This window comes from Apostichopus japonicus, chromosome 17, assembly GCF_037975245.1.
Source record: "Apostichopus japonicus isolate 1M-3 chromosome 17, ASM3797524v1, whole genome shotgun sequence".
NCBI classification, from domain to species: domain Eukaryota; kingdom Metazoa; phylum Echinodermata; class Holothuroidea; order Aspidochirotida; family Stichopodidae; genus Apostichopus; species Apostichopus japonicus.
The window spans coordinates 47,322-72,500 of NC_092577.1; the positions used below are offsets into that span (position 1 = coordinate 47,322).

General features: G+C 35.0%; 2 protein-coding genes and 1 long non-coding RNA gene across 3 annotated transcripts in view; 1 reads left to right on the forward strand and 2 right to left on the reverse strand.

Annotated features, from left to right (window-relative positions):
- Positions 1 to 8,425, reverse strand: part of LOC139984383 (uncharacterized) — a 54,244-nt gene extending 45,819 nt beyond the window's left edge. Inside the window, exon 1 of the mRNA XM_071998279.1 lies at positions 6,819 to 8,425. The gene's annotated coding sequence lies outside the window, so the exon portion shown is untranslated. The remainder of the gene's footprint in view (positions 1 to 6,818) is intronic.
- Positions 8,426 to 9,193: 768 nt separating this feature from the next.
- On the forward strand, positions 9,194 to 15,240 carry LOC139984691 (steroid 17-alpha-hydroxylase/17,20 lyase-like). The gene is made up of 4 exons (XM_071998700.1): positions 9,194 to 9,415; positions 11,955 to 12,058; positions 13,466 to 13,569; positions 14,173 to 15,240. The coding sequence occupies exons 1-4, from the start codon at positions 9,270 to 9,272 to the stop codon at positions 14,323 to 14,325; spliced, it is 507 nt and encodes a 168-aa protein (XP_071854801.1). The 5' UTR covers positions 9,194 to 9,269; the 3' UTR covers positions 14,326 to 15,240.
- A 5,072-nt stretch (positions 15,241 to 20,312) lies between these two features.
- The window catches only part of LOC139984746 (uncharacterized), a 14,945-nt gene continuing 10,078 nt past the window's right edge, over positions 20,313 to 25,179 (reverse strand). The window contains exon 3 of the long non-coding RNA XR_011799174.1: positions 20,313 to 21,266. This is a non-coding gene — a long non-coding RNA (uncharacterized lncRNA). The remainder of the gene's footprint in view (positions 21,267 to 25,179) is intronic.

Here is a 25,179-nt window from a genome sequence, read left to right on the forward strand (position 1 = left end):
TAAGTTGCATCTAAGCATTTTCTATTTTGAAATTACTTTGATATCATAAAAAAATACAAAACATATACTTAAAAAAAACTATGCCATCAAATATTGGGGGGATATTAGATACTATATCCCCACCTAAAATATTGGGGGGACATGTCCCCCCCGTCCCCCCCCATGATCGCCGCCCATGATTGTTAATATTAGTGTTTACAAGGGTCCAAAAATCAGGAACCGAGTACCCGAGAGCTATTACCCATCGGGTATCTGGGTATCCGGGTACCCGGGGAAAAAATTACCCTTGTGTATCGCGATTTACAAGAAACTACATATTGGGTGCTATACTAAATGAATTATATTCTCCTCTGACAATGTTTTCATGTCCAAATAGGTGTAAGATAAGGTATGAAACCTTCCTCAACAATTTCTATTTGCTTTTGTTTCTGTCATTAACTTGTTAATAAATTAACATCAGTACTAACATCGCAATGCAGCAGCTACTTATGTTTGCTCTCCCATATAAATATCCAATTTAGCTCTTAAACAGTTTTAAATACTACTATCTATTATGCAAGCCCAGGGTTTGCACAGTTAGCCACACAATTGCGTGATTCCCACAATATGATCACATTTGGAATAAACGTTTAGTTAAAAACCACTTGCAATTATTATTTTTTAGTTATCCCGTTTATACCCGTGCAAACACTATAAGGAGATATTGCCACACTGGCCAGAGTCATTAGTACATAAGATGTTTGGAGATATTGCTTTGTATTCCCTCCTAATTTCAATTTGATTGAATTGCACTATCGAGGAAAATGCATTCAGATAATGGTACTGGGGGGAAGTGGTGTTCTGGGTAGGCCTATAATTAATCCTACCCAGATGTGGCAGGGACTCTCTCTAGGAGGGCATACTGAGGGACACTTTACCATTACAGAAGGTATTGTGCCTGAGCGAAAAGAGACTCCAAAGTCTTTAAAGGAGCATTTTGTGTTGGTTTTCAATATTTGGTACTCCTTTTTTATCCCATAACAATGTTGCTTATTAGCTTGACTTGTCCTGTTTCACGTCCAATAATATTACAACAAACATTGTCAATTTTACATTTTTTGAACTTTGACTTTGACCCAAATCACATCAAGTTTTCATATCAAATTCTTGCAATCTGTGCGATCCAATCCATTGCATGTATTGTTAGCACTTACTGTAAGGCTCAAAACCTAAGTACTTCGAACTATCATGATCGATCAACCAAAACTCATTAAAATATGTCCTCAAACTTTGCATGTTGCACTAAATAGATTAACATGTAACAAGACTCTAGTTTCTGGGTTCTTTCATTACAGCTCAAAGTCATATGGTGTTGCTTATTTGTGTTAATTAATTTTTAATAACAAATAACTAGTGCAAGGTACCCCAGGGATTCCATAGGGCTTGTAACTCAAAATGTAAATGAACTGTACAATAGAGAGGGCTATATCCAGTTGTTATGTAATCATTTTAAAGATCAATAGCACAATTACATTATGCAAGGTTTACCATTAGTATGGTGCAATTTATATCTTCTAGTTCAATATAAGGGGAGGGAGGGAGGAATACCTTAAAAAATATATGTTTAATCTATGTTGCATATTTATAGCTGATTTGGAGGTATACTGTACAGAAAGTCCAAATGTATCTCTCAACTACCTATCCTCCTTTAAAGCTAAATTTAGGTCACAATGAGGCCACATGTTCTGTGAAAAAAAACATAATACATGCAGGGGAGGGGGGTATGCTCTGTGACAAAAAAACATAATACATGCAGGGGAGGGGGGAGGAGGATAATACATGGACAACTTTTATAAATGTTTAACATGTTGCTCTTGCAATTCAGGAGAGTACAAAAATAAAGGGTCACTGAAGGACAGTATACAGGAAAAATGAGGTAATGAGACCATAATTCCTTTATGTTAATTCTGTGACAACAGACAAAAACAGAATACTGCAGTGTTCTCTTTTTATGGTACTTTAGAATGTAGTCATGGTTGAGGATCCAGACTTGGGGAAAGACCCATTTTTTCACTTGTTCTTTTGTAAATTAATTTACTTTCTTTGTAAAGCGCTTTGAGCAGTAACTTTTGTTTACTGATTTGGCGCTATATAAGTCTCATTTATTATTATTATTACTAAAGGGGAGCTCATTAGAGCCTTAACATGAGAGCAGTGAAGGTTAATCAACAGTTGGGGTGATCAATACAAAACATGTTTGGAGATACTCTCACACTAGTGTCTCAATACATAAAATGTAAAGTGATATTGTCACACCGGCATGTGTCTCAATGAATTACTATTCATGATCACAATTTGGCCATGTTCTCAATACATGACTTGCATGAGGATATTGTACAAATTTAATGATCACACTGGCTTTTGTCTCTCTTTACTGTCAGTCTACATAACATGTGTGAAGATACCGGGACAATGAACTGTGTTCAAAACATGAATAAAAATATTGTCACACTGGCCCGTGTCAATACATTTAACTTCAGTATTGTCATTCTGGCCTTTGTCTTTAAGAATAACATGTGAGGAGATATCATCATAATGGTCATTGTCTCAATACATGGATGGAGATATTGTCACATTTGCCAATTCTCAACACTGGCATGTGTCTCAACACACTAAAATTATAATGACATTCTATTATCTCAATACACTCACATGTTTCAGAGATAAATTGTCACAATGGTTTAATTGTCTCTATACACTAACATGCATATTGATACTGTCACACTGACCAGGTGTTTGAATACAACATGTATGGAGGTATTTTAACACTGACCTGTAACTCAATGCGCGTCTCTACAATACTGTCACAATGGCCATTGTATCTAACATGTATCCATCCTTGGGTATGTTGTCACACTGAGTTTTGTCTCTAAACATAACCTGTACGGAGGTGCTGTCACACCGGCCAGTGTCTCAACACATACATAGCAGGTACAGCAATAGGACCATTATCACAAGTGTTGTTTTTTTGTTATTTCTCATTTCCTAATTTTTGTTAAGGTTGCTAGCTTTGTTAAACATTTATTATTTGTCTTTCTAGTACCCTGTGTATATATGCTTAATTATACTTAACTATGTATTTGTACTTGCATGCATACACAAAATAAATCAAATCAAATCAGTGCCTTTAGGTAGAATGTAAGAAGATATTGCCACACTGGCCAGAGTCCTTAGTACATAAGATGTTTGGCGATATTGCTTTGTATTCCCTCCTAATTTCAGTTTGATTGAATTGCACTATCGAGGACAATGCATTTGGATAATGGTACTGGGGGGAAGTGGTGTTCTTGGTAGGCCTCTAATTTGTCCAACCCAGATGTGGCAGGGACTCTCTCTAGGAGGGCAGATTGAGGGACACTTTACCATTACAGAAGTATTGTGCCTGGAAAATTCTTGGTAATTTGACAATCAACCTCAAAACGCTGCTTTAACATATATCAGTGATGGACTTTGCTCCTTCACATGATATTTATGCAGTGTAAGAAAATGAAAAGTTGATGACCAGTGCAATGTACAAGTCCTAACAGAAATTGGAAAAGCAAATGTACTTAAATGCCTATTATTCTTAATTTTCTTGTAATGATAAAATATCTGGTAAAACTTCATTTGATTTCAAGAATTAACATGACATTTATTGGGAGGATTAACAGTAAAAGGACTGCTAAGCATTGACAAGTTATAATTAACCTTCATCTCAATTAAGTCTTAATCCATAGTAAACAAAGCAATAACGGCGGACCATTCAAGTTACTTCCTGTTTGATTCAGTCTTAGACAGCAGATTTACACCATATAGTTTAAAGTGGTCCATTGTAGCGTGAACTAATATCCCGCCACACCCACTCACCTCCTAGCTGGATCCGCCCCTGATATAGTGACAATGTTTATGCATTAAATGGAAACTTAACAATTTCAGGCATTATACTGTATGCAACTGTCATTAGACATATATCAGAGACATGTAAATCAAGTCAAGGATCCTATACAACTGATAATTTGGTGAGGAACTGAATTTAGTAAACGTACACATTAGCAAAGTGGCAGAAGATATACTTCAGTATGCTATAGGCCTCTACCAAATTTATTTCTTGCTTTCCCTATTGTTCAAGTGTTTATATTTTCAAGCACTCAAAAAAAATATGTTACAAACATTCAAATGCTAAAATCCACAAGTTATCCTAACAACTTACATTTAATGATTAGAATATCGTCATAGGTTTGCTATGGCTTGTTTTTTGCATAAAAGGCAAAAAATAACCAGTTAGCAGCTTTTAATGAAACCCTTGCATACAGTACTTGCAAATATAAAATATAGCTCAAAGCATTCCCTAAATTATCGGGGTACTTATTATGGCTAACCTCAAAGTAGAACTAAGTTAAGCTGGGAGGCACTTTATTGCAAAACACAGAATGGAATATTTTAACCATACTGAAGTACATTTAAAGCTATTTGAAAGAACAAAATGTAAAACGTGGAAAGTTTCTTATATACTTATTCAGTTAATTTTCATTTATTTGCTTTTCATTGTTTTAATTGCTATTTTTATTTATTATTATCATTTTATTTATTTATTTAATTATTTGTTATTTATTTATTACTATTTTTTTTTTGGGAGGGGGGGCAGGTTGTCTGAACCCCAAGAATCCCCTGTTTGTACAGGTATGTTATGTACTGTCTCATGTAGTATTTTGAAACAACTGAATAATAACAATGCTTAAACACTACTCCAATCCTTGAAGAAACTTTATCAATTAAGAAGGAATTGGATCAATGAATCAATTTTGTTGTTGATACTACCTTTACCAAATCCTGCACCCATAGTTCTGAAGGTTATTTTTCCATTTTGAAGAAGATTACTGATAGCTTTACAAATGATTTGTAAATTATTAACTACAGGAAAAAAGTTAAAAACTCATACAGTTGTAATTCTTCCCTCTTATAAGGATAACACTATTCATACTGCTTTGCAGTTCACATAGACCCTGTATACTTTCCAACTGATTTAATCCAAAATACTGCATCCCCCCCCCCCCAAGGTCCACATCTCTGCAAATACTAAATTCAAATGATTCAATTAGCACTGGGAAATGACCAATAAACATTGCAACATCTTACATCAAGGGCCTTATAAAATCCAAAACATTCCAAAAGGGGAGGTGGACACCCTACCCCCCCCCTTGGACCACTCCCCCAAGTTTCCCTACCTGCAGATGTTAACTTCAAATATGCAATGACATGTACTGAGAGAGAGAACCAGTAAATATTGCATCTAATTGCTACAAAAATTCCAAACATTTCTTAAAGGGGAAAGGGGGAACCCTTTGTCCACTACCCCCCCCCTGGCCCCACTCTCAGACACCAAATTTTACTACCAACAGCTTCCCAAATGACCCACTTAAGCAACAAAGACATCTCTTCAACCCTTTCCATGTAATTTACCATGAAGGTATCCCATTTCTAGTTACTAAATCAACTGTAATTATATAATTTTTCTACAGTAGGGTGTGATTATATAACTTCTCTGTATGTGCGGATATATTATGACTTTTACCTCTCCCTGACTTCTGTAGCTCTCACCTCCCCCATTTATTTTGGTTTCTAACTAGGCCATACACAACAGTCAGTCTCATCATCTATAGCGTCCCCCCCCCCCCCACCTGGAAAAAATATGTACGCCCCAGTAGGAAAACTACATGAAAAAATTGTAAGCATTGCTTGACAGAGCTGGGAATTAAACTGATACCTCATTTTCTACTTCCCTTACCAATATTTTTAAATTCAGTTTGTCATACAATTTTGTTGCTATAAAATAATGTACAGATTTACTACATGCTAGTGAGTTCATTCTAAAATCCTGCATATTGGTGAAATGTGAAACCTATAACACCAACATCTATCTTGATCACATTTTCTATTGCATAAACATTTGTACTTTGTCAATCAATTTCAACATATCCACTCTGGGACATGTTGAAAAAGTGTAATTAAATTCTACAAGTTGCATATGAAATTGTGTGAGTAGATTAATAAATTGTAAAGGTCCATTCCCAAATGTTGTTTATGACAAATAGCACTCAGTTATTCAGCAGAATGTACTAAGACACTTTTTAATTTAAAGCTGATGTTTTGCTTTGATATGTCACAATAATAGAGCATTTTTGTGCAATTCAGAATACTCAATCTTCTAGCCTTTTTAGGTATGTTCATTTAAGCTATGCTCAATGTCATGAATGCATTTTTAATTAATTAAGTGCTGAAGTCAACTCCTCAGTGTAGTTCTCATTGGTAATGTTACCTTCTGTATTATAAACTTCTTTACACTGCCCAAAATCTTTTGCCTTCATATCAACACTAAATCAACCTAGTATTAAATCCAGCCTTTTTCCTTCACAGATTTTGTGTGACCTTGCAAACTGGAGGCAATACAGTCATATTATGAATTTTATTCAATTAGTCAATGTATAGATAAACTTAGACATCCAAAAGTTGAAAGCTTGAAAAAACCATAGATATGGTATGTAAAGCTTTCTGAATATAGCACAATGTTACTTATGAGCAATTGTTTCAAAACCCATTTTACAAGGTGTTAAATGGTTGAGAAATGCACCTAAAATCTGAACACACAAAGTCCTTGTAACCTCCCGCAAAAGCCTTTCAAATGGTTTGACACTATACACCACTCAAATGCCACCACTCTTGGCAAAACATTTTCAGGTGAATTCATGTCCATACTACTTGATTATTTGTGCATGCATCAATAACAATTAAAGGTGACTTACCAGAGTATATCTATAGCCTATTGTGGGTAGTCAGCCATTCATAATTGATGACCAATGAAATTCTCAGTTTGTAACAAATTTCTGCCACAGCTGTGTAATACAAACAAACATTTTTCAATGCAATATCCATAACTATATTCTCAGTGATGTACATACAAAATGATATTCCAATGATGCATACAGTTTTTGTAATAATGCAAGACCCCTAAATGTTAAGTCCTTTGCCTACTGTAACAAATTACTGAAGTATTATACTAAATAAACAATAATAGTCTGCTGTTATTGGCTTGGTGATCAATGGTTTTCCCTGTTTAATGAAACATACTTGAGTTAATAAAGCAAACTATTGTTTTATGCAATATTGTGCTCTTTATTTCTTCAAACAAAATATTCAAGTTAAGTAGCCAGACATATGAAAAAGAATGGGTAATTACTTGATGAAGAGATTCTTGGCCCCACAAAATTAACCATTGGGAGGTAAGAAAATATGAATTACTTAAAATGATAAATTGATGAATCTCTGCAAATCATTGGAGCTCCCTATTAATCAAAGTGCCTACTTCGCCAAAGTGTTCAATAGGCCTTATGTATACTTAATAAAGATAAGAGGAACACTCACCATCACAGCTTCAAAATGATTCCATACTTTCTTGTATATTTTTCGTGGCAGTTCCATGCAATTAGTGTACAAATTACACTAATCTTTTCCTCAATTACCAGTGCCCGGGGTTTTCGAGTTACGATTTGTACTGAAGAACCGATGTATTTATAAATGCCTTAGTTAAAGCCTACATTCTGGAAATTTAATTGATTATATTTGCAAGCTATGTTACTAGTTACAAATAAATCATGACCAGTTGTATCATTGTTGAATGTGTATCATTCGTTTACCAACCTAAGCCAAGTGCAGACATGATGCAGGCCTACATATGGCGAGGACAAAAAAGTGCTGAAAATACCACACTAGTGTCTAGGATATACATCAAATGTAACTTGTTACAGTAATGATATTACTTCTATCTCTTTACTGCACACCAATACCAGTTCTCACCAATTACCGATTCAGGATAAACATTTTTTCTCTGCTGTATGGATCTATCAAACAATGACTTTTGGAAAGCACTTTATATAAAGTTGCTAAAGAAGTTATAACACTTTGCGTTGTAACTTGAAATTTTACCAGATCACTCTAGGCATGGTAGAGCATAGGTGCTAAGGTTGCGGGGAGACAGGTAAGCAAGGATGCAGAGTAAATACATCCTTTTCCTTCTGTCATTATTCCAACAGCACAATTTCTACACTGCATTGAAAGCAATAGTTTGGGGCAGATTAGAACTGCACAAGACAAAATGGTGGCAGTAATTAAGAACCTGCTCAAGTTCAGTCAAGCGTGAAGGTCAATTGTATGGAGGTGTGTGAACAGTCATTAACAAAGAGGGGTTGTCAGAGAGATGTTTCAGCCTGATAGTTGCATTGAAAATGTACAGTGTCCTTACGGGGTACTGAATTTGTTCCCCGTAAGGAATGTGTACCCTGTAAGTAATGCTGAAACTCGTATAGTACCCCATAAGGTATCAAACTTGAACACACATACGCCAACCTGACTGCATAGGTTCCTTTTGCTAAAGCAAGGAACCAAAAATGAAAAAAATATATATCTGAGAGTTGCCAGCTATACGTCAGAACATGAAAATTGTATTTTCGTGTTTCTTCAATTCGCACGAACAATGTGGACTGTAGTTTAAGATGTTAACAGTCTCAGCATGGGAACAACCAATTATGACGTTATTTAGGGATATATATATATATATATATATATATATATATATATATATATGTATATATATATATATATATATATATATATATATATATATATATATATATATATATATATATATATATATATATATATATATATATATATATATATATATATATATATATATATATATATATATATATATATATTACGAGCCTTAAATAACATGTGAAAGTTAATAACCTATTACGGAAATAAAAGTACCTAATTTTACTGCAAATTGTTTACTTGCAACAACGAATATTGCTGAATATTTGGGAATGATTTATTTTGTGAAACGACAGTTTCCGTCCAGCATTTCAATGATTGTAGGCATATACAGCCTAAGTATATGTCAGCAAAATACCGTACAAACAATTAACAGTATGTCACTATTCCTATTATCGTGTAATCGACAAGCATGCAGATACTCTGCGTTTTGTGATTCAATGTACATAGCGGACTGCAAGTACACACTTCGTTCTTGCTAGTTCATCCACTCCTTCACATCTCAAGGATTATGGAATGTCAACGTGAAAAAGGGGATAGTACTAAACAAAACGACAGCAGTTCTTGTTAATGCTATTATGACCTATACATTTGGTTTCCGTTTGTTTATTGGTTAGGTTCAAGCTCGTATTAGGCATGAAATGCAAGACAGGCTAGAAAGGAATCAAAAACTGTCATGGGAGGATCGGACTCGTCTTCCGTACCTTATGGCGTCAACTCTGGAAACATTGAGGAAAGCTTCATTTTCTTCACTGAATGCACCTCATCGCACCATTCGTGACACACGGTAAGTTTTTATAGTATGACTTGAGCTCCACGAATGAATATATTGCGCGCATCTCAGCGCTCATACATGACGTACGGTAAAGTTTGTATAGTGTGACTTGGGTTCGGTGAATATACCGCACGGTAATTTCATTCACTGATCCTCGAACTCTCGTTATTGTGCATTCAAAAACCAATACCTGGTAACAAAGGAAATGGAATTGCGATGCAAGAGTAGAAACATCCACGTTGGTTATGATATGTCTAAATCTATCCGTACCGAGAGACGCTAGGTAATCTCCGAACATATGATTCCACTCATCTGTGTGCGTACCAAGACACGTTAGGTGATCTTCTAAGATATGATTCCACTCATCTGTGTGCGTACCAATACACGTAAGGTAATCTTCTAAGATATGATTCCACTCACCTGTGTGCGTACCAAGACACGTTAGGTGATCTTCTAAGCTATGATTCCACTCATCTGTGTTCATACCAAGACACGTTAGGTAATCTTCTAAGATATGATTCCACTCATCTGTGTGCGTACCAAGACACGTTAGGTAATCTTCTAAGATATGATTCCACTCATCTGTGTGCGTACCAATACACGTTAGGTAATCTTCTAAGATATAATTCCACTTATCTGTGTGTGTACCAAGACACGTTAGGTGATCTTCTAATATATGATTCCACTCATCTGTGTGCGTACCAATACACGTTAGGTAATCTTCTAAGATATGATTCCACTCACCTGTGTGCGTACCAATACACGTTAGGTAATCTTCTAAGATATAATTCCACTTATCTGTGTGTGTACCAAGACACGTTAGGTAATCTTCTAATATATGATTCCACTCATCTGTGTGCGTACCAAGACACGTTAGGTAATCTTCTAAGATATGATTCCACTCATCTGTGTGCGTACCAAGACACGTTAGGTAATCTTCTAAGATATAATTCCACTTATCTGTGTGTGTACCAAGACACGTTAGGTAATCTTCTAATATATGATTCCACTCATCTGTGTGCGTACCAAGACACGTTAGGTAATCTTCTAAGATATGATTCCACTCAGCTGTGTGCGTACCAAGACACGTTAGGTAATCTTCTAAGATATGATTCCACTCATCTGTGTGTGTACCAAGACACGTTAGGTAATCTTCTAAGATATGATTCCACTCATCTGTGTGCGTCCCAATACACGCTAGGTAATCTTCTAAGATATGATTCCACTCATCTGTGTGCGTACCAAGAGACGTTAGGTAATCTTCTAATATATTATTGAACTCGTCTGTGTGCGTTCCAATACACGTTAGGTAATTTTTAATGATATGATTCCACTCATCTGTGTGCGTACCAATACACGTTAGGTAATATTCTAAGATATGATTCCACTCATCTGTGTGCGTACCAAGACACGTTAGGTAATCTTCTAAGATATGATTCCACTCATCTGTGTGCGTACCAATACACGTTAGGTAATCTTCTAAGATATGATTCCACTCATCTGTGTGCGTACCAAGACACGTTAGGTAATCTTCTAAGATATGATTCCACTCATCTGTGTGCGTACCAAGACACGTTAGGTAATCTTCTAAGATATGATTCCACTCATCTGTGTGCGTACCAATACACGTTAGGTAATCTTCTAAGATATATTATTGAACTCATCTGTGTATCGTAGTGATAATAATCAATGCACCTTGCTCCGTCTGTATGGTAGTGATAATAATCATTGCACCTTATTCCGACTGTATAGTTTGTCATAATAATCAATGCACCTTGCTCCGTCTGTATGGTAGTGATAATAATCAATGCACCTTGCTCCGTCTGCATGGTAGTGATAATAATCATTGCACCTTATTCCGACTGTAGTTTGTCATAATAATCAATGCACCTTGCTCCGTCTGTATGGTAGTGATAATAATCAATGCACCTTGCTCCGTCTGTATGGTAGTGATAATAATCATTGCACCTTATTCCGACTGTAGTTTGTCATAATAATCAATGCACCTTGCTCCGTCTGTATGGTAGTGATAATAATCAATGCACCTTGCTCCGTCTGTATGGTAGTGATAATAATCAATGCACCTTGCTCCGTCTGTATGGTAGTGATAATAATAAATGCACCTTATTCCGACTGTAGTTTGTCATAATAATCAATGCACCTTGCTCCGTCTGTATGGTAGTGATAATAATCAATGCACCTTGCTCCGTCTGTATGGTAGTGATAATAATCATTGCACCTTATTCCGACTGTAGTTTGTCATAATAATCAATGCACCTTGCTCCGTCTGTATGGTAGTGATAATAATCAATGCACCTTGCTCCGTCTGTATGGTAGTGATAATAATCAATGCACCTTGCTCCGTCTGTATGGTAGTGATAATAATAAATGCACCTTATTCCGACTGTAGTTTGTCATAATAATCAATGCACCTTGCTCCGTCTGATGTATCGTAGTGGTAATGTTCAAAGCTCTGCCACATCTAATTCGTGGTAATAATAATCAAAATATATTACTCAGGTAGACTACTTTTTATCACTTTCGTTTACAGTTTGAGTGATTATGATATCGAAAGAAACACAACAGTCTTCACAAACTTATGGTGGATTCACAACAATCCAGTCACCTGGGAGAGACCTGGCATCTTCTATCCAGGTAAAACCAACATGTGACTTGCAACGCAATCTAGTAAAGGCTACTTAGTCAGTGTAGACAAATTGTCGTGTAATCCCAAGAGATTTTAAACCCGTTTGAATCGATTAAAATCATTGACCAGCTAATAAGATCTCTCAGCTACGTCACATTGCTTGTACGGAGGGTACCTATAAAGGCAAACAGCATAAACTCCTCCTGCGATATAACACACATTCCGGATTCATTTTGAAATATTTCGAGTTCGAACAACCACATGTCGCGGGTGATCTGTGGCCTTTCATCCTTGATTCACTAATCGCTTTCATTCTTCGAGACGAATCCGACTCAAATTTACTTTGAATCCTAGAATGATTCTGTTCAGATTCCGAACCATAAACAAAACATTTATTTGGAGTACGCTCATGTACGATCAAAACCGTGACATATAATCAAAGCTAAATGTTTTAAGTGTAATGTTACCTGCTATAGAAGTGGCATCCAAGTAGTTATTACTGTACTGAAAGTGGCATCAAAATACTTATAACTGTACTGAAAGTGGCATCCAAGTACTTATTACTGTACTGAAAGTGGCATCCAAGTAGTTATTACTGTACTGAAAGTGGCATCCAAGTACTTATTACTGTACTGAAAGTGGCATCCAAGTACTTATTACTGTACTGAAAGTGGCATCCAAGTACTTATTACTGTACTGAAAGTGGCATCCAAGTATTTCTTACTGTACTGAAAGTGGCATCCAAGTACTTATTACTGTACTGAAAGTGGCATCCAAGTACTTATTACTGTACTGAAAGTGGCATCCAAGTACTTATTACTGTACTGAAAGTGGCATCCAAGTACTTATTACTGTACTGAAAGTGGCATCCAAGTATTTCTTACTGTACTGAAAGTGGCATCCAAGTACTTATTACTGTACTGAAAGTGGCATCCAAGTACTTATTACTGTACTGAAAGTGGCATCCAAGTATTTCTTACGGTACTGAAAGTGGCATCCAAGTACTTCTTACTGTACTGAAAGTGGCATCCAAGTAATTCTTACTGTACTGAAAGTGGCATCCAAGTACGTATTACTGTACTGAACTGAAAGTGGTATCCAAGTATGTACTGATGTACTGAAAGAGGGATGCAACTATGCAACTTCATGCTCATGTACTGAATGTTACGATTGCAACTACTTAGCCTTCTCAGATGTTTTGCACTACGTCGGTTAGAAATAAATTGTAATTGTGTGTTACAGTTATTGAATGCAACATGACAGCAAAATGTTTCTCATTTCACAGTAGAAGACCTCTCAATTGTATATATGTGTAATGAAACATACCAGGTTAGTTAAAGATTACGTTATGATTCGATACTTAAGTTTACAGACATATTCTCAACCTTTGCTTAAAAATTTCATTCGGTTGACAGAGCATTTTCTAGATACAGATGGACAAGTCTTCACACCAAAAAGTTTTATGCCATTCTCACTGGGAACTCGATTCTGTCTTGGAGAGAAATTGGCAAAGATGCAGGTAATTTGCTGCTCTCGTAGGTAATACGTTTAAAATATTCTTAAATCTTCATACTTTTTATATTATTATATGTCTTTTTAAAAACTTTTTTTTTAAAACTATTTTATAAAGCATTATTAATGTATTTATGAATTCTTAAATTTTCATACTTTTTTATATTATTATGTCTTATCAGAGGGCCTCGTGGAAGATTAGCTACTGCTAAACGAGCTACCCTCTTAAAATAAAGTTGAAATAAAAAAATAAAAAAATATGTGTGATACTTATATTATCGAAATAAAGTTGGTAGAACCCACTACGCATTCGAATGTTCAAATCATTGCTCGATTAATGTTAGCGACCTCTACACAACACCACAGATGGTGTACACGAATTAGTTATCAGACACAGGTGTCTCAATTGAGAGAGCATGAAGTGCCCATATTTAAGCCTCAGTCTTCTGCTGTTGGTCTGAGATCACTTAAGGTGAGAGATGTGTAACTGATGATAACACCTTGATTTTTAATAGAAACATAGATATCTTGCACCTGCCTACATATTTGCAATGACTCGTTAGGCTCCTAGTCCAACTATCTTATGTAGTACAATTTGCTTACTTAACAGATGTTTTTGTTTCTTGGCCGAATTCTGCAGTCATTTCGATTGGAGCCGGACATGGATGGTATTGCTCCTCCTACAGAACCCTCATCAAATGACACAATTCGCATACTCGGTCCGTACAAGATTTCTCTCGTAAGGGACGATCTAATAATATAATCATAGTAACACCCATATTTTGTTAAATAGCCCTTCTGACACTAATAGTTACGTATCCTACATATTATGGTAATATACTTCTCTATGTATCTAAAACTAACGGACGCCAAATTTTCATCTGAAAGTAATGGACTTCAATATTCATCTAAAGGTATTGGACTTCACTCTGTATCTCAAAGAAATGGACTTCTATTTCTACTTTGTATTTAATGATAATAAACTTCACTCTCCACCTAATGGTAATCCGCTTCAACTCTGTATTTAAAGCTAACTGACTTCACTCAACATCCAATGCATATTGACTTCTACTCTGTATTTAAAAGTTGTAGACTTCACTCTCTATCTAATGGTTATGGATTCTTACTCTGTATTTAAAGGTAATATACTTCCCTCTCTATCTAATGGTAATCCACTTCTACTCTGTATTTAATTGTTTACTTCTAAAGATGACGGACTTCAATATTCTTCTATAGGTAATGGACTTCAATGTGCATATAATGGTAATGGACTTTACTCTGTAATAGTTAACGACTTTACTCTCCATATAACGGGACTGACTTCACTTTCAATCCAATGGAAACGGACTTCACTTTCAATCTAATGGTTATGGACTTTACTTTCTATCTAATGGTGACGGATTTCACTTTCAATCTAGTGGTAATGGATTTCACTTTCAATCTAATGGTAATGGACTTCACTTTCAATCTAATAGTAATGGACTTTACTTTCAATCTAATCGTAATGGACTTCACTTTCAATATAATGGTAATGGACTTCACTTTCAATCTAATGGTAATGGACTTCACTTTCAATCTAATAGTTATGGACTTTACTTTCAATCTAATCGTAATGGACCTCACTTTCAATTCAATGGTAATGGACTTCACTTTCAATCTAATGGTAATGGACTTCACTTTCAATCTAATCGTAATGGACTTCACTTTCAATATAATGGTAATGGACTTCACTTTCAATCTAATGGTAATGTAACTTCACTTTCAATATAATGGTAATGGACTTCACTTTCAATCTAATGGTAATGTAACTTCACTTTCAATCTAATGGTAATGGACTTCACTTTCAATCTAATGGTAATGGACTTCACTTTCAATCTAATGGTAATGGACTTCACTTTCAATCTAATGGTAATGGACTTCACTTTCAATCTAATGGTAATGGACTTCACTTTCAATCTAATCGTAATGTAACTTCACTTTCAATCTAATGGTAATGGACTTCACTTTCAATCTAATGGTAATGGACTTCACTTTCAATCTAATGGTAATGGACTTCACTTTCAATCTAATGGTAATGGACTTCACTTTCAATCTAATGGTAATGGACTTCACTTTCAATCTAATGGTAACGGGCTTCACTTTCAATCTAATGGTAATGGACTTCACTTTCAATCTAATGGTAATGGACTTTACTTTCAATCTAAAGGTAATGGACTTCACTTTCAATCTAATGGTAATGGACTTTACTTTCAATCTAATGGTAATGGACCTCACTTTCAATCTAATGGTAATGGACTTCACTTTCAATCTAATGGTAACGGACTTCACTTTCAATCTAATGGTAATGGACTTCACTTTCAATCTAATGGTAACGGACTTCACTTTCAATCTAATGGTAATGGACTTCACTTTCAATCTAATGGTAATGGACTTCACTTTCAATCTAATGGTAATGGACTTCACTTTCAATCTAATGGTAATGTAACTTCACTTTCAATCTAATGGTAATGGACTTCACTGTGTATCTAAATTTAACGGAGTTTACTATGTACTTACTTTCAATCTAATGGTAACGAGCTTCACTCTCCATCTACTGGTGGTGAACATTACTCTCCATTTTATGGTAATGGACTCCACACTATATCGTATGGTAATGCAGTTAAAATATTCATCATATTGCTATGGACTTCTCTATGTATCTTATAATAATGGGGTTTACTATTTATCTAATGGTAATGTAACTCTAGTTAATAACGTCACTTCCCAGCTTATTGTAGTGAACAGATCTCCATATATAATTGTAATGGACTTCATTATTCATCTAATATTTACTGGTAGGTGGGCATCACTACCCATCTAATGGCAGTGTCCTTCAATATGTATCTAGTGGTATTAGAATTCACTTACTTTATATCACCCTTACAAAGACATTGTCTCAACCTTATGGCAACGAACCGCACTCTGCATTTCATTTAAAGTTATGCAAAGCTTAATTGGATTATAACAAGCTCAAGTTTATGATTTTCACACACAATAAAAATTTTAATTCAAGAATGGACATTGCTATACAGATTGTTTTTTGCATCGTTTCCAGTTTTGTTTTGTTATATGTGTATACCTGTAATAGTATGTTCGTTGCAGTCAGTGCTTAATTAATAATGAGAAATTAAAGATTTGATCGGTATCCTCTAAGCCGGCACGTTAGTGAGCGGTAAAAGTCTCGTGTTTTTCGACTGTGCTTTGTTTGACAGGGATCGTACTAGGCGGTTGCTTAATCGGGCATTGAATTGGGCTTCATACAGTTGATTAATTACGTTACTCATTCAGTATGTCTATATTAGATAATGTAGGCTCAACGTTACAATATTTACAGTACAAGATGATCCCTATCTGTGTATAGTGTGTTACATACAGATGGCTACGAAGAGCCTTTAATGTAACATAACAGTAACACAAAATAATCTTTACCCTCTCATCAAGCCATGATATTTTAAAGAAGCAGCACCCGTCTGCAATGCAGCCTTCCGGGAAGCTGGATACAAGGAGGAAATTGAATAAATTGAATACTACACCGAAGAGCAGAGCAAGAAAAATAATATGGAACACTCCACCATATAACAGAAGCGTTAAAACCAAGGTGGGTGCACAATTTTTGAAACTCGTAAAAGAGCATATCCCTTGTGACCATGCCTTACACAAGATAATTATTTAACAAAAGCAATATCAAAATTGGGTATAGCAGTATGAGGAGTATGCGGCAAATAATGAAAGCCCGCAATAACAAGATCATATCAAAAAGGAAACCCGGAAACCAGGGAAATAAATTGCAATTGCAGAAATAGCCGGGGAATGTGTCGCCAGTAAAATAATAACAAAGCAAAGGTCCCCACTGGTCAAGAAACAGCCGTATATATCGGTCTGGCTATTGGGAGTTTCAAGGCAAGGTTAAAAAACCACACCAAATCTTTCCGCAACGAACGATACCAAAAAGAAACTGAGCTCTCAAAACATATCTGGGACTTAAAGAAAAAAAACGATCACTCCATTTCTTATGAAATGATAAAGCACTCTAATACACATCTATCTGTCTGTCTGTCTGTCTGTCTGTCTATCTGTCTGTCTGTCTATCTGTCTATCTATCTATCTATCTATCTATCTATCTATCTATCTATCTATCTATCTATCTATCTATCTATCTATCTATCTATCTATCTATCTATCTATCTATCTATCTATCTATCTATCTATCTATCTATCTATCTATCTATCTATCTATCTATCTATCTATCTATCTATCTATCTATCTATCTATCTATCTATCTATCTATCTATCTATCTATCTATCTATCTATCTATCTATCTATCTATCTATCTATCTATCTATCTATCTATCTATCTATCTATCTATCTATCTATCTATCTATCTATCTATCTATCTATCTATCTATCTATCTATCTATCTATCTATCTATCTATCTATCTATCTATCTATCTATCTATCTATCTATCTATCTATCTATCTATCTATCTATCTATCTATCTATCTATCTATCTATCTATCTATCTATCTATCTATCTATCTATCTATCTATCTATCTATCTATCTATCTATCTATCTATCTATCTATCTATCTATCTATCTATCTATCTATCTATCTATCTATCTATCTATCTATCTATCTATCTATCTATCTATCTATCTATCTATCTATCTATCTATCTATCTATCTATCTATCTATCTATCTATCTATCTATCTATCTATCTATCTATCTATCTATCTATCTATCTATCTATCTATCTATCTATCTATCTATCTATCTATCTATCTATCTATCTATCTATCTATCTATCTATCTATCTATCTATCTATCTATCTATCTATCTATCTATCTATCTATCTATCTATCTATCTATCTATCTATCTATCTATCTATCTATCTATCTATCTATCTATCTATCTATCTATCTATCTATCTATCTATCTATCTATCTATCTATCTATCTATCTATCTATCTATCTATCTATCTATCTATCTATCTATCTATCTATCTATCTATCTATCTATCTATCTATGTCTGTCTGTCTGTCTGTCTGTCTGGCTGGCTGGCTATATATGTATATATATATATATATTTATATATATATATATATATATATATATATATATATATATATATATATATATATATATATATATATATTACTATCGCTCTATCTATCCATCTAGCTTTCCATCCATCAATCCATCCATCCATCCATCCACCCATCTATCTTTATGCGTGCGTGTGTGTATGTATGTATTTGTAACTTATATTAGCCCCCTTATATTTATTATTTACAGCTGCCTTTGAATGGTTTTTGTTAATTTAACAGTAATATATGTAATAGCTCTCTCATATGTATTTAATCCACGAAAACTATGACGAATTTGAGTAACGTAAGATCAAAAAAAGTGATGCAATTGATGACAGTTCTCTAATGTTTACCTTAGAGTAACAAAGCAGTATTATGAGTAACATATATAGCAGTCTAAATGTCTTTAATGCAACATCAGAGTAATACATAGGCTAACTTATATAGCCCTACTAATTTTGGTTCCTTGCAAGAAGAATCTATGCTATGGTGATGGTGTGTGCTATGCCACCTGCTTGTGAACAAGGTAATTCGCAAAAGGTCATGGTGGGTTAACGTCGTACTTGTTATGTGGGTCCGTGTTAGTGAGTACAAGAACGATATTCTTTCCTGTGAAGGTCAAAGATCATTTGAGGTCAGCAGGGGTCAAAATCTGAAAACTTTGTTAACGTGATAATTCAAAAAGTACATCTTTGTTGACCTTCATACTTGTTATGTAGATCTAGCGAGGGGAGTTCAAGACACCTAGTGTTTTTGAAAAGATGTCAAAGTCTGAAAACCTTGGAAACATGATAACTCCAAAATTAAAGTTACAATTAATCTGTGAGTTCTCATGTGCTATAATTTTGTTTTTGTAAACATAGTTTGATCTACTTCAGTTTAGTTTAGTTTGTGAAGGGGCTCAATATACAGTAGATCTGAAGCAATCTTCAACCATACTTACAGTCATCCAGGTAATTTAATCTTCAAAGGGTTGATACTCTGTGTTGGTTGATATAAAACACACCAAGTGTTCGAAGTCTTGGACAAGTTTAAACCAATTGCTCTACATTAGTCAGATAGTGAGTGGAAGTTTGAGCAAACTATATGGCAAGGAATCACAAAACCTTCAGGTCTTCTGGTTATTAACCCCAGCTTACTGCGAAGTCTTTCTTGTAACATTACGATAGCATATCTTACGGAATTTATGAGTCGTAAAGGATACGAAGAATGCTTGCAACTCCACTTCCGTATATTAAGTTGTTCGTTTAAGCGCAATATCAATCGAACAGCAGCATGGATGTAATCCTGCGAGATATTTAACAGTGAAGGAGATGGACCACAGAGGTCAAAGGTTGCAGTCTCTATCAAGAAGGTCAGCACAAACAGATTTCACAAGTTGTTGCACCAAAGTCTTTCCCTATTGATTGTAAATTGTAAATTACTTCAGAAAGAACACATGTATGAATTTCTATGTAGTCTGTGTGAGTTATCACTTAGCAAGAATGGGAGCTCAAGTTACATTCCATGTTATTAATACAAACTGCTTAGTTTCAAGTTCTACAAGAAATGATTGTTTACGAGTATCTGTCTGTCTGTACGTCTGTACGTCTGTCTGTCTGTACGTCTGTCTGTCTGTACGTCTGTCTGTTCAGCTGTCAACAGTGCTGCTACCTTTGGATTTGGTTGCCAACATAAGACAGCGACATCCAGAATATTAAAAACAAAATAAATTCAGTCATGAACCAGCATAGTTCCTTATCATGTATTTACGGAAGCATAGAAGGGACACGTTGTAAATTGACGTTTAAATGAGTTGCAGCAGCTCGGCATATGACTAGAAGTTGGAAGTTTACATTTTAACGACATATTCTACATCGTCAAAATGTCAACAATATGAAATTGACGTTGTGTCGACATATTCTACATCGTCAAAATGTCCAGATTATGAAATTGACTTTGTGTCGACATCATACCAATCGTCAAAATATCAAATATCTGTAAAATGACGTTTTATCGAGAGCACTTAGTCGTCAAAATGTCCACAATTTGTAATTTTTTCGAGAGGTATAAACTCGTCAAAATGACAAATATCTTAATATTGACGATTTGTCTCCTGTTGAGAAGTAAGGTTCTGGGAGGGTTAGGGCAACTATTTGCAGGTAATTGTTATAGACGTAACTTCCGGGGAAGATCCCACGCGTTATTCTTAGATAAGGCATTCGGTTATTACACTAGTACAGATGAAATCTTTCGGCAGATATCCCATAATATATCAAGAACTTAACAGTTATAAACTAAACTAACAAAGTATTTTCAATTGGGTCAAGGCTTGGTGGTAATATTTCAAGACAATTGACTTTCATAGTGTTATAACTGTTATCCATTAGTATGCTGGATCATCTTAAGCTTTATGGTTTACAAAGGTAGTCGATTGACACTGATTACAACACGTTTCGCTCATACAGCTCGCAGTTCCGTTGTTACAAAAGCAAGATGTGCAAGAATCGACATCCCATCTTTCCCCATTTTCTCGGATCGGCATGGTCCATTCTGAAGTTGGACATGTTAGTTCCTCGTTCAAGTAATCTGAAGAGTTTGCAAGAAAAAAGTTTTGTATTGTAACCTAAATCTGAAGTAAAGAGAAATGTACAGTTTACGTGTCAATATATACTTGTAACGGAAAGAGATTCACCATACAAGAAATGAGGACATCAATATGGAATTACAGGATACAGACTCATCATGCAAGAAATGAGGACATCAGTATGGATTGGAAAGATATACATGAAACAGACTCACCTTACAAGAAATGAAGATATCAATATGGAATGACAGGAAACACATGAAACAGACTCATCATACAAGAAATGAGGACATCAATATGGATTGGAAAGATATACATGAAACAGACTCACCTTACAAGAAATGAAGATATCAATATGGAATGACAGGAAACACATGAAACAGACTCATCATACAAGAAATGAGGACATCAATATGGATTGGAAAGATATACATGAAACAGACTCACCATACAAGAAATGAAGATATCAATATGGAATGACAGGAAACACATGAAACAGACTCATCATACAAGAAATGAAGACATCAATATGGAATGACAGGATACAGACTCTTCATTCATGAAATGAGGACCTCAATATGGAACGACAGGATATACATGAAACAGACTCACCTTACAAGAAATGGAGACATCAATATGGTATGACAGGACAAACATGAAACAGGCTGACCATACAAGAAATGAGGATATCAATATGGAATTACAGGATACACACGAAACAGATTCATCATACAAGAAATGAGGACATCAATATGGAATTACAGGATACGCATGAAACAGACTCATCATACAAGAAATGAGGACATCAATATGGATTGGAAAGATATACATGAAACAGACTCATCATACAAGAAATTAGGATATTAATATGGAATGAAAGGAAACACATGAAACAGGCTCATCATACAAGATGTGAGGACATTTAATTTGGAATGACAGGATACACATGAAACAGACTCACCATACAAAATGAGGACATCAATATGGAATGACAGGAAACACATGAAACAAACTCATCATACAAGAAATTAGGATATCAATATGGAATTACAGGATACACAAGAAACAGACTCACCATACAAGAAATGAAGACATCAATATGGATTGGAAAGATATACATGAAACAGACTCATCATACAAGAAATTAGGATATCAATATGGAATGAAAGGAAACACATGAAACAGGATCATCATACAAGATGTGAGGACATTTAATTTGGAATGACAGGATACATATGAAACAGACTCACCATACAAAAAATGAGGACATCAATATGGAATGACAGGAAACACATGAAACAGACTCATCATACAAGAAATGAGGACATCAACATGGAATAACAGGATACAGACTCATCATTCATGATATGAGGACCTCAATATGGAATGACAGGATATACATGAAACAGATTCACCATGCAAGAAATGAGGACATCAATATGGAATGACAGGATACACATGAAACAGACTCATCATACAAGAAATGAAGACATCAATATGGACTGGAAAGATACACATGAAACAGACTCATCATACAAGAATTTAGGATATCAATATGGAATTACAGGATACAGACTCATCATTCATAAAATGAGGACATCAATATGGAACGACAGGATATACATGAAACAGACTCATCATACAAGAAATGAGGACATCGATATGGAATAACAGGATACAGACTCATCATTCATGATATGAGGACCTCAATATGGAATTACGGGATATACATGAAACAAACTCACCATGCAAGAAATGAGGACATTTAATTTGGAATGACAGGATACACATGAAACAGACTCACCGTGCAAAAAATGAGGACATCAATATGGAATGACAGGATACACATGAAACAGACTCATCATACAATCAATGAGGATATCAATATGGACTGTAAAGATACACATGAAACAGACTCATCATACAATAAATGAGGATATCAATATGGAATTACAGGATACACATGAAACAGACTCATCATACAAGAAATGAGGACATCAATATGGAATTACAGGATACACATGAAACAGACTCATCATACAAGAAATGAGGACATCAATATGGAATTACAGGATACACATGAAACAGACTCATCATACAAGAAATGAGGACATCAATATGGATTGGAAAGATATACATGAAACAGACTCATCATACAAGAAATTAGGATATTAATATGGAATTACAGGATACACACGAAACAGACTCATCATACAAGAAATGAGGACATCAATATGGAATGACAGGATACACATGAAACAGACTCACCATACAAGAAATGAGGATATCAATATGGAATGACAGGATACAGACTCTTCATTCATGAAATGAGAACCTCAATATGGAACGACAGGATATACATGAAACAGACTCACCTTACAAGAAATGGAGACATCAATATGGTATGACAGGACAAACATGAAACAGGTTGACCATACAAGAAATGAGGATATCAATATGGAATTACAGGATACACACGAAACAGATTCATCATACAAGAAATGAGGACATCAATATGGAATTACAGGATACGCATGAAACAGACTCATCATACAAGAAATGAGGACATCAATATGGATTGGAAAGATATACATGAAACAGACTCATCATACAAGAAATTAGGATATCAATATGGAATGAAAGGAAACACATGAAACAGGCTCATCATACAAGATGTGAGGATATCAATATGGAATTACAGGATACACACGAAACAGATTCATCATACAAGAAATGAGGACATCAATATGGAATTACAGGATACGCATGAAACAGACTCATCATACAAGAAATGAAGATATCAATATGGAATGACAGGAAACACATGAAACAGACTCATCATACAAGAAATGAAGACATCAATATGGAATGACAGGATACAGACTCTTCATTCATGAAATGAGGACCTCAATATGGAACGACAGGATATACATGAAACAGACTCACCTTACAAGAAATGGAGACATCAATATGGTATGACAGGACAAACATGAAACAGGCTGACCATACAAGAAATGAGGATATCAATATGGAATTACAGGATACACACGAAACAGATTCATTATACAAGAAATGAGGACATCAATATGGATTGGAAAGATATACATGAAACAGACTCATCATACAAGAAATTAGGATATCAATATGGAATGAAAGGAAACACATGAAACAGACTCACCATGCAAGAAATGAGGACATTTAATTTGGAATGACAGGATACACATGAAACAGACTCACCATACAAAATGAGGACATCAATATGAAATGACAGGAAACACATGAAACAAACTCATCATACAAGAAATTAGGATATCAATATGGAATTACAGGATACACAAGAAACAGACTCACCATACAAGAAATGAAGACATCAATATGGATTGGAAAGATATACATGAAACAGACTCATCATACAAGAAATTAGGATATCAATATGGAATGAAAGGAAACACATGAAACAGGATCATCATACAAGATGTGAGGACATTTAATTTGGAATGACAGGATACATATGAAACAGACTCACCATACAAAAAATGAGGACATCAATATGGAATGACAGGAAACACATGAAACAGACTCATCATACAAGAAATGAGGACATCAACATGGAATAACAGGATACAGACTCATCATTCATGATATGAGGACCTCAATATGGAATGGCAGGATATACATGAAACAGATTCACCATGCAAAAATGAGGACATCAATATGGAATGACAGGATACACATAAAACAGACTCACCATACAAGAAACTAGGATATCAATATGGAATTACAGGATACACATGAGACAGACTCACCATACAAAAAATGAGGACATCAATATGGATTGGAAAGATATACATGAAACAGACTCATCATACAAGAAATTAGGATATCAATATGGAATGAAAGGATACAGACTCATCA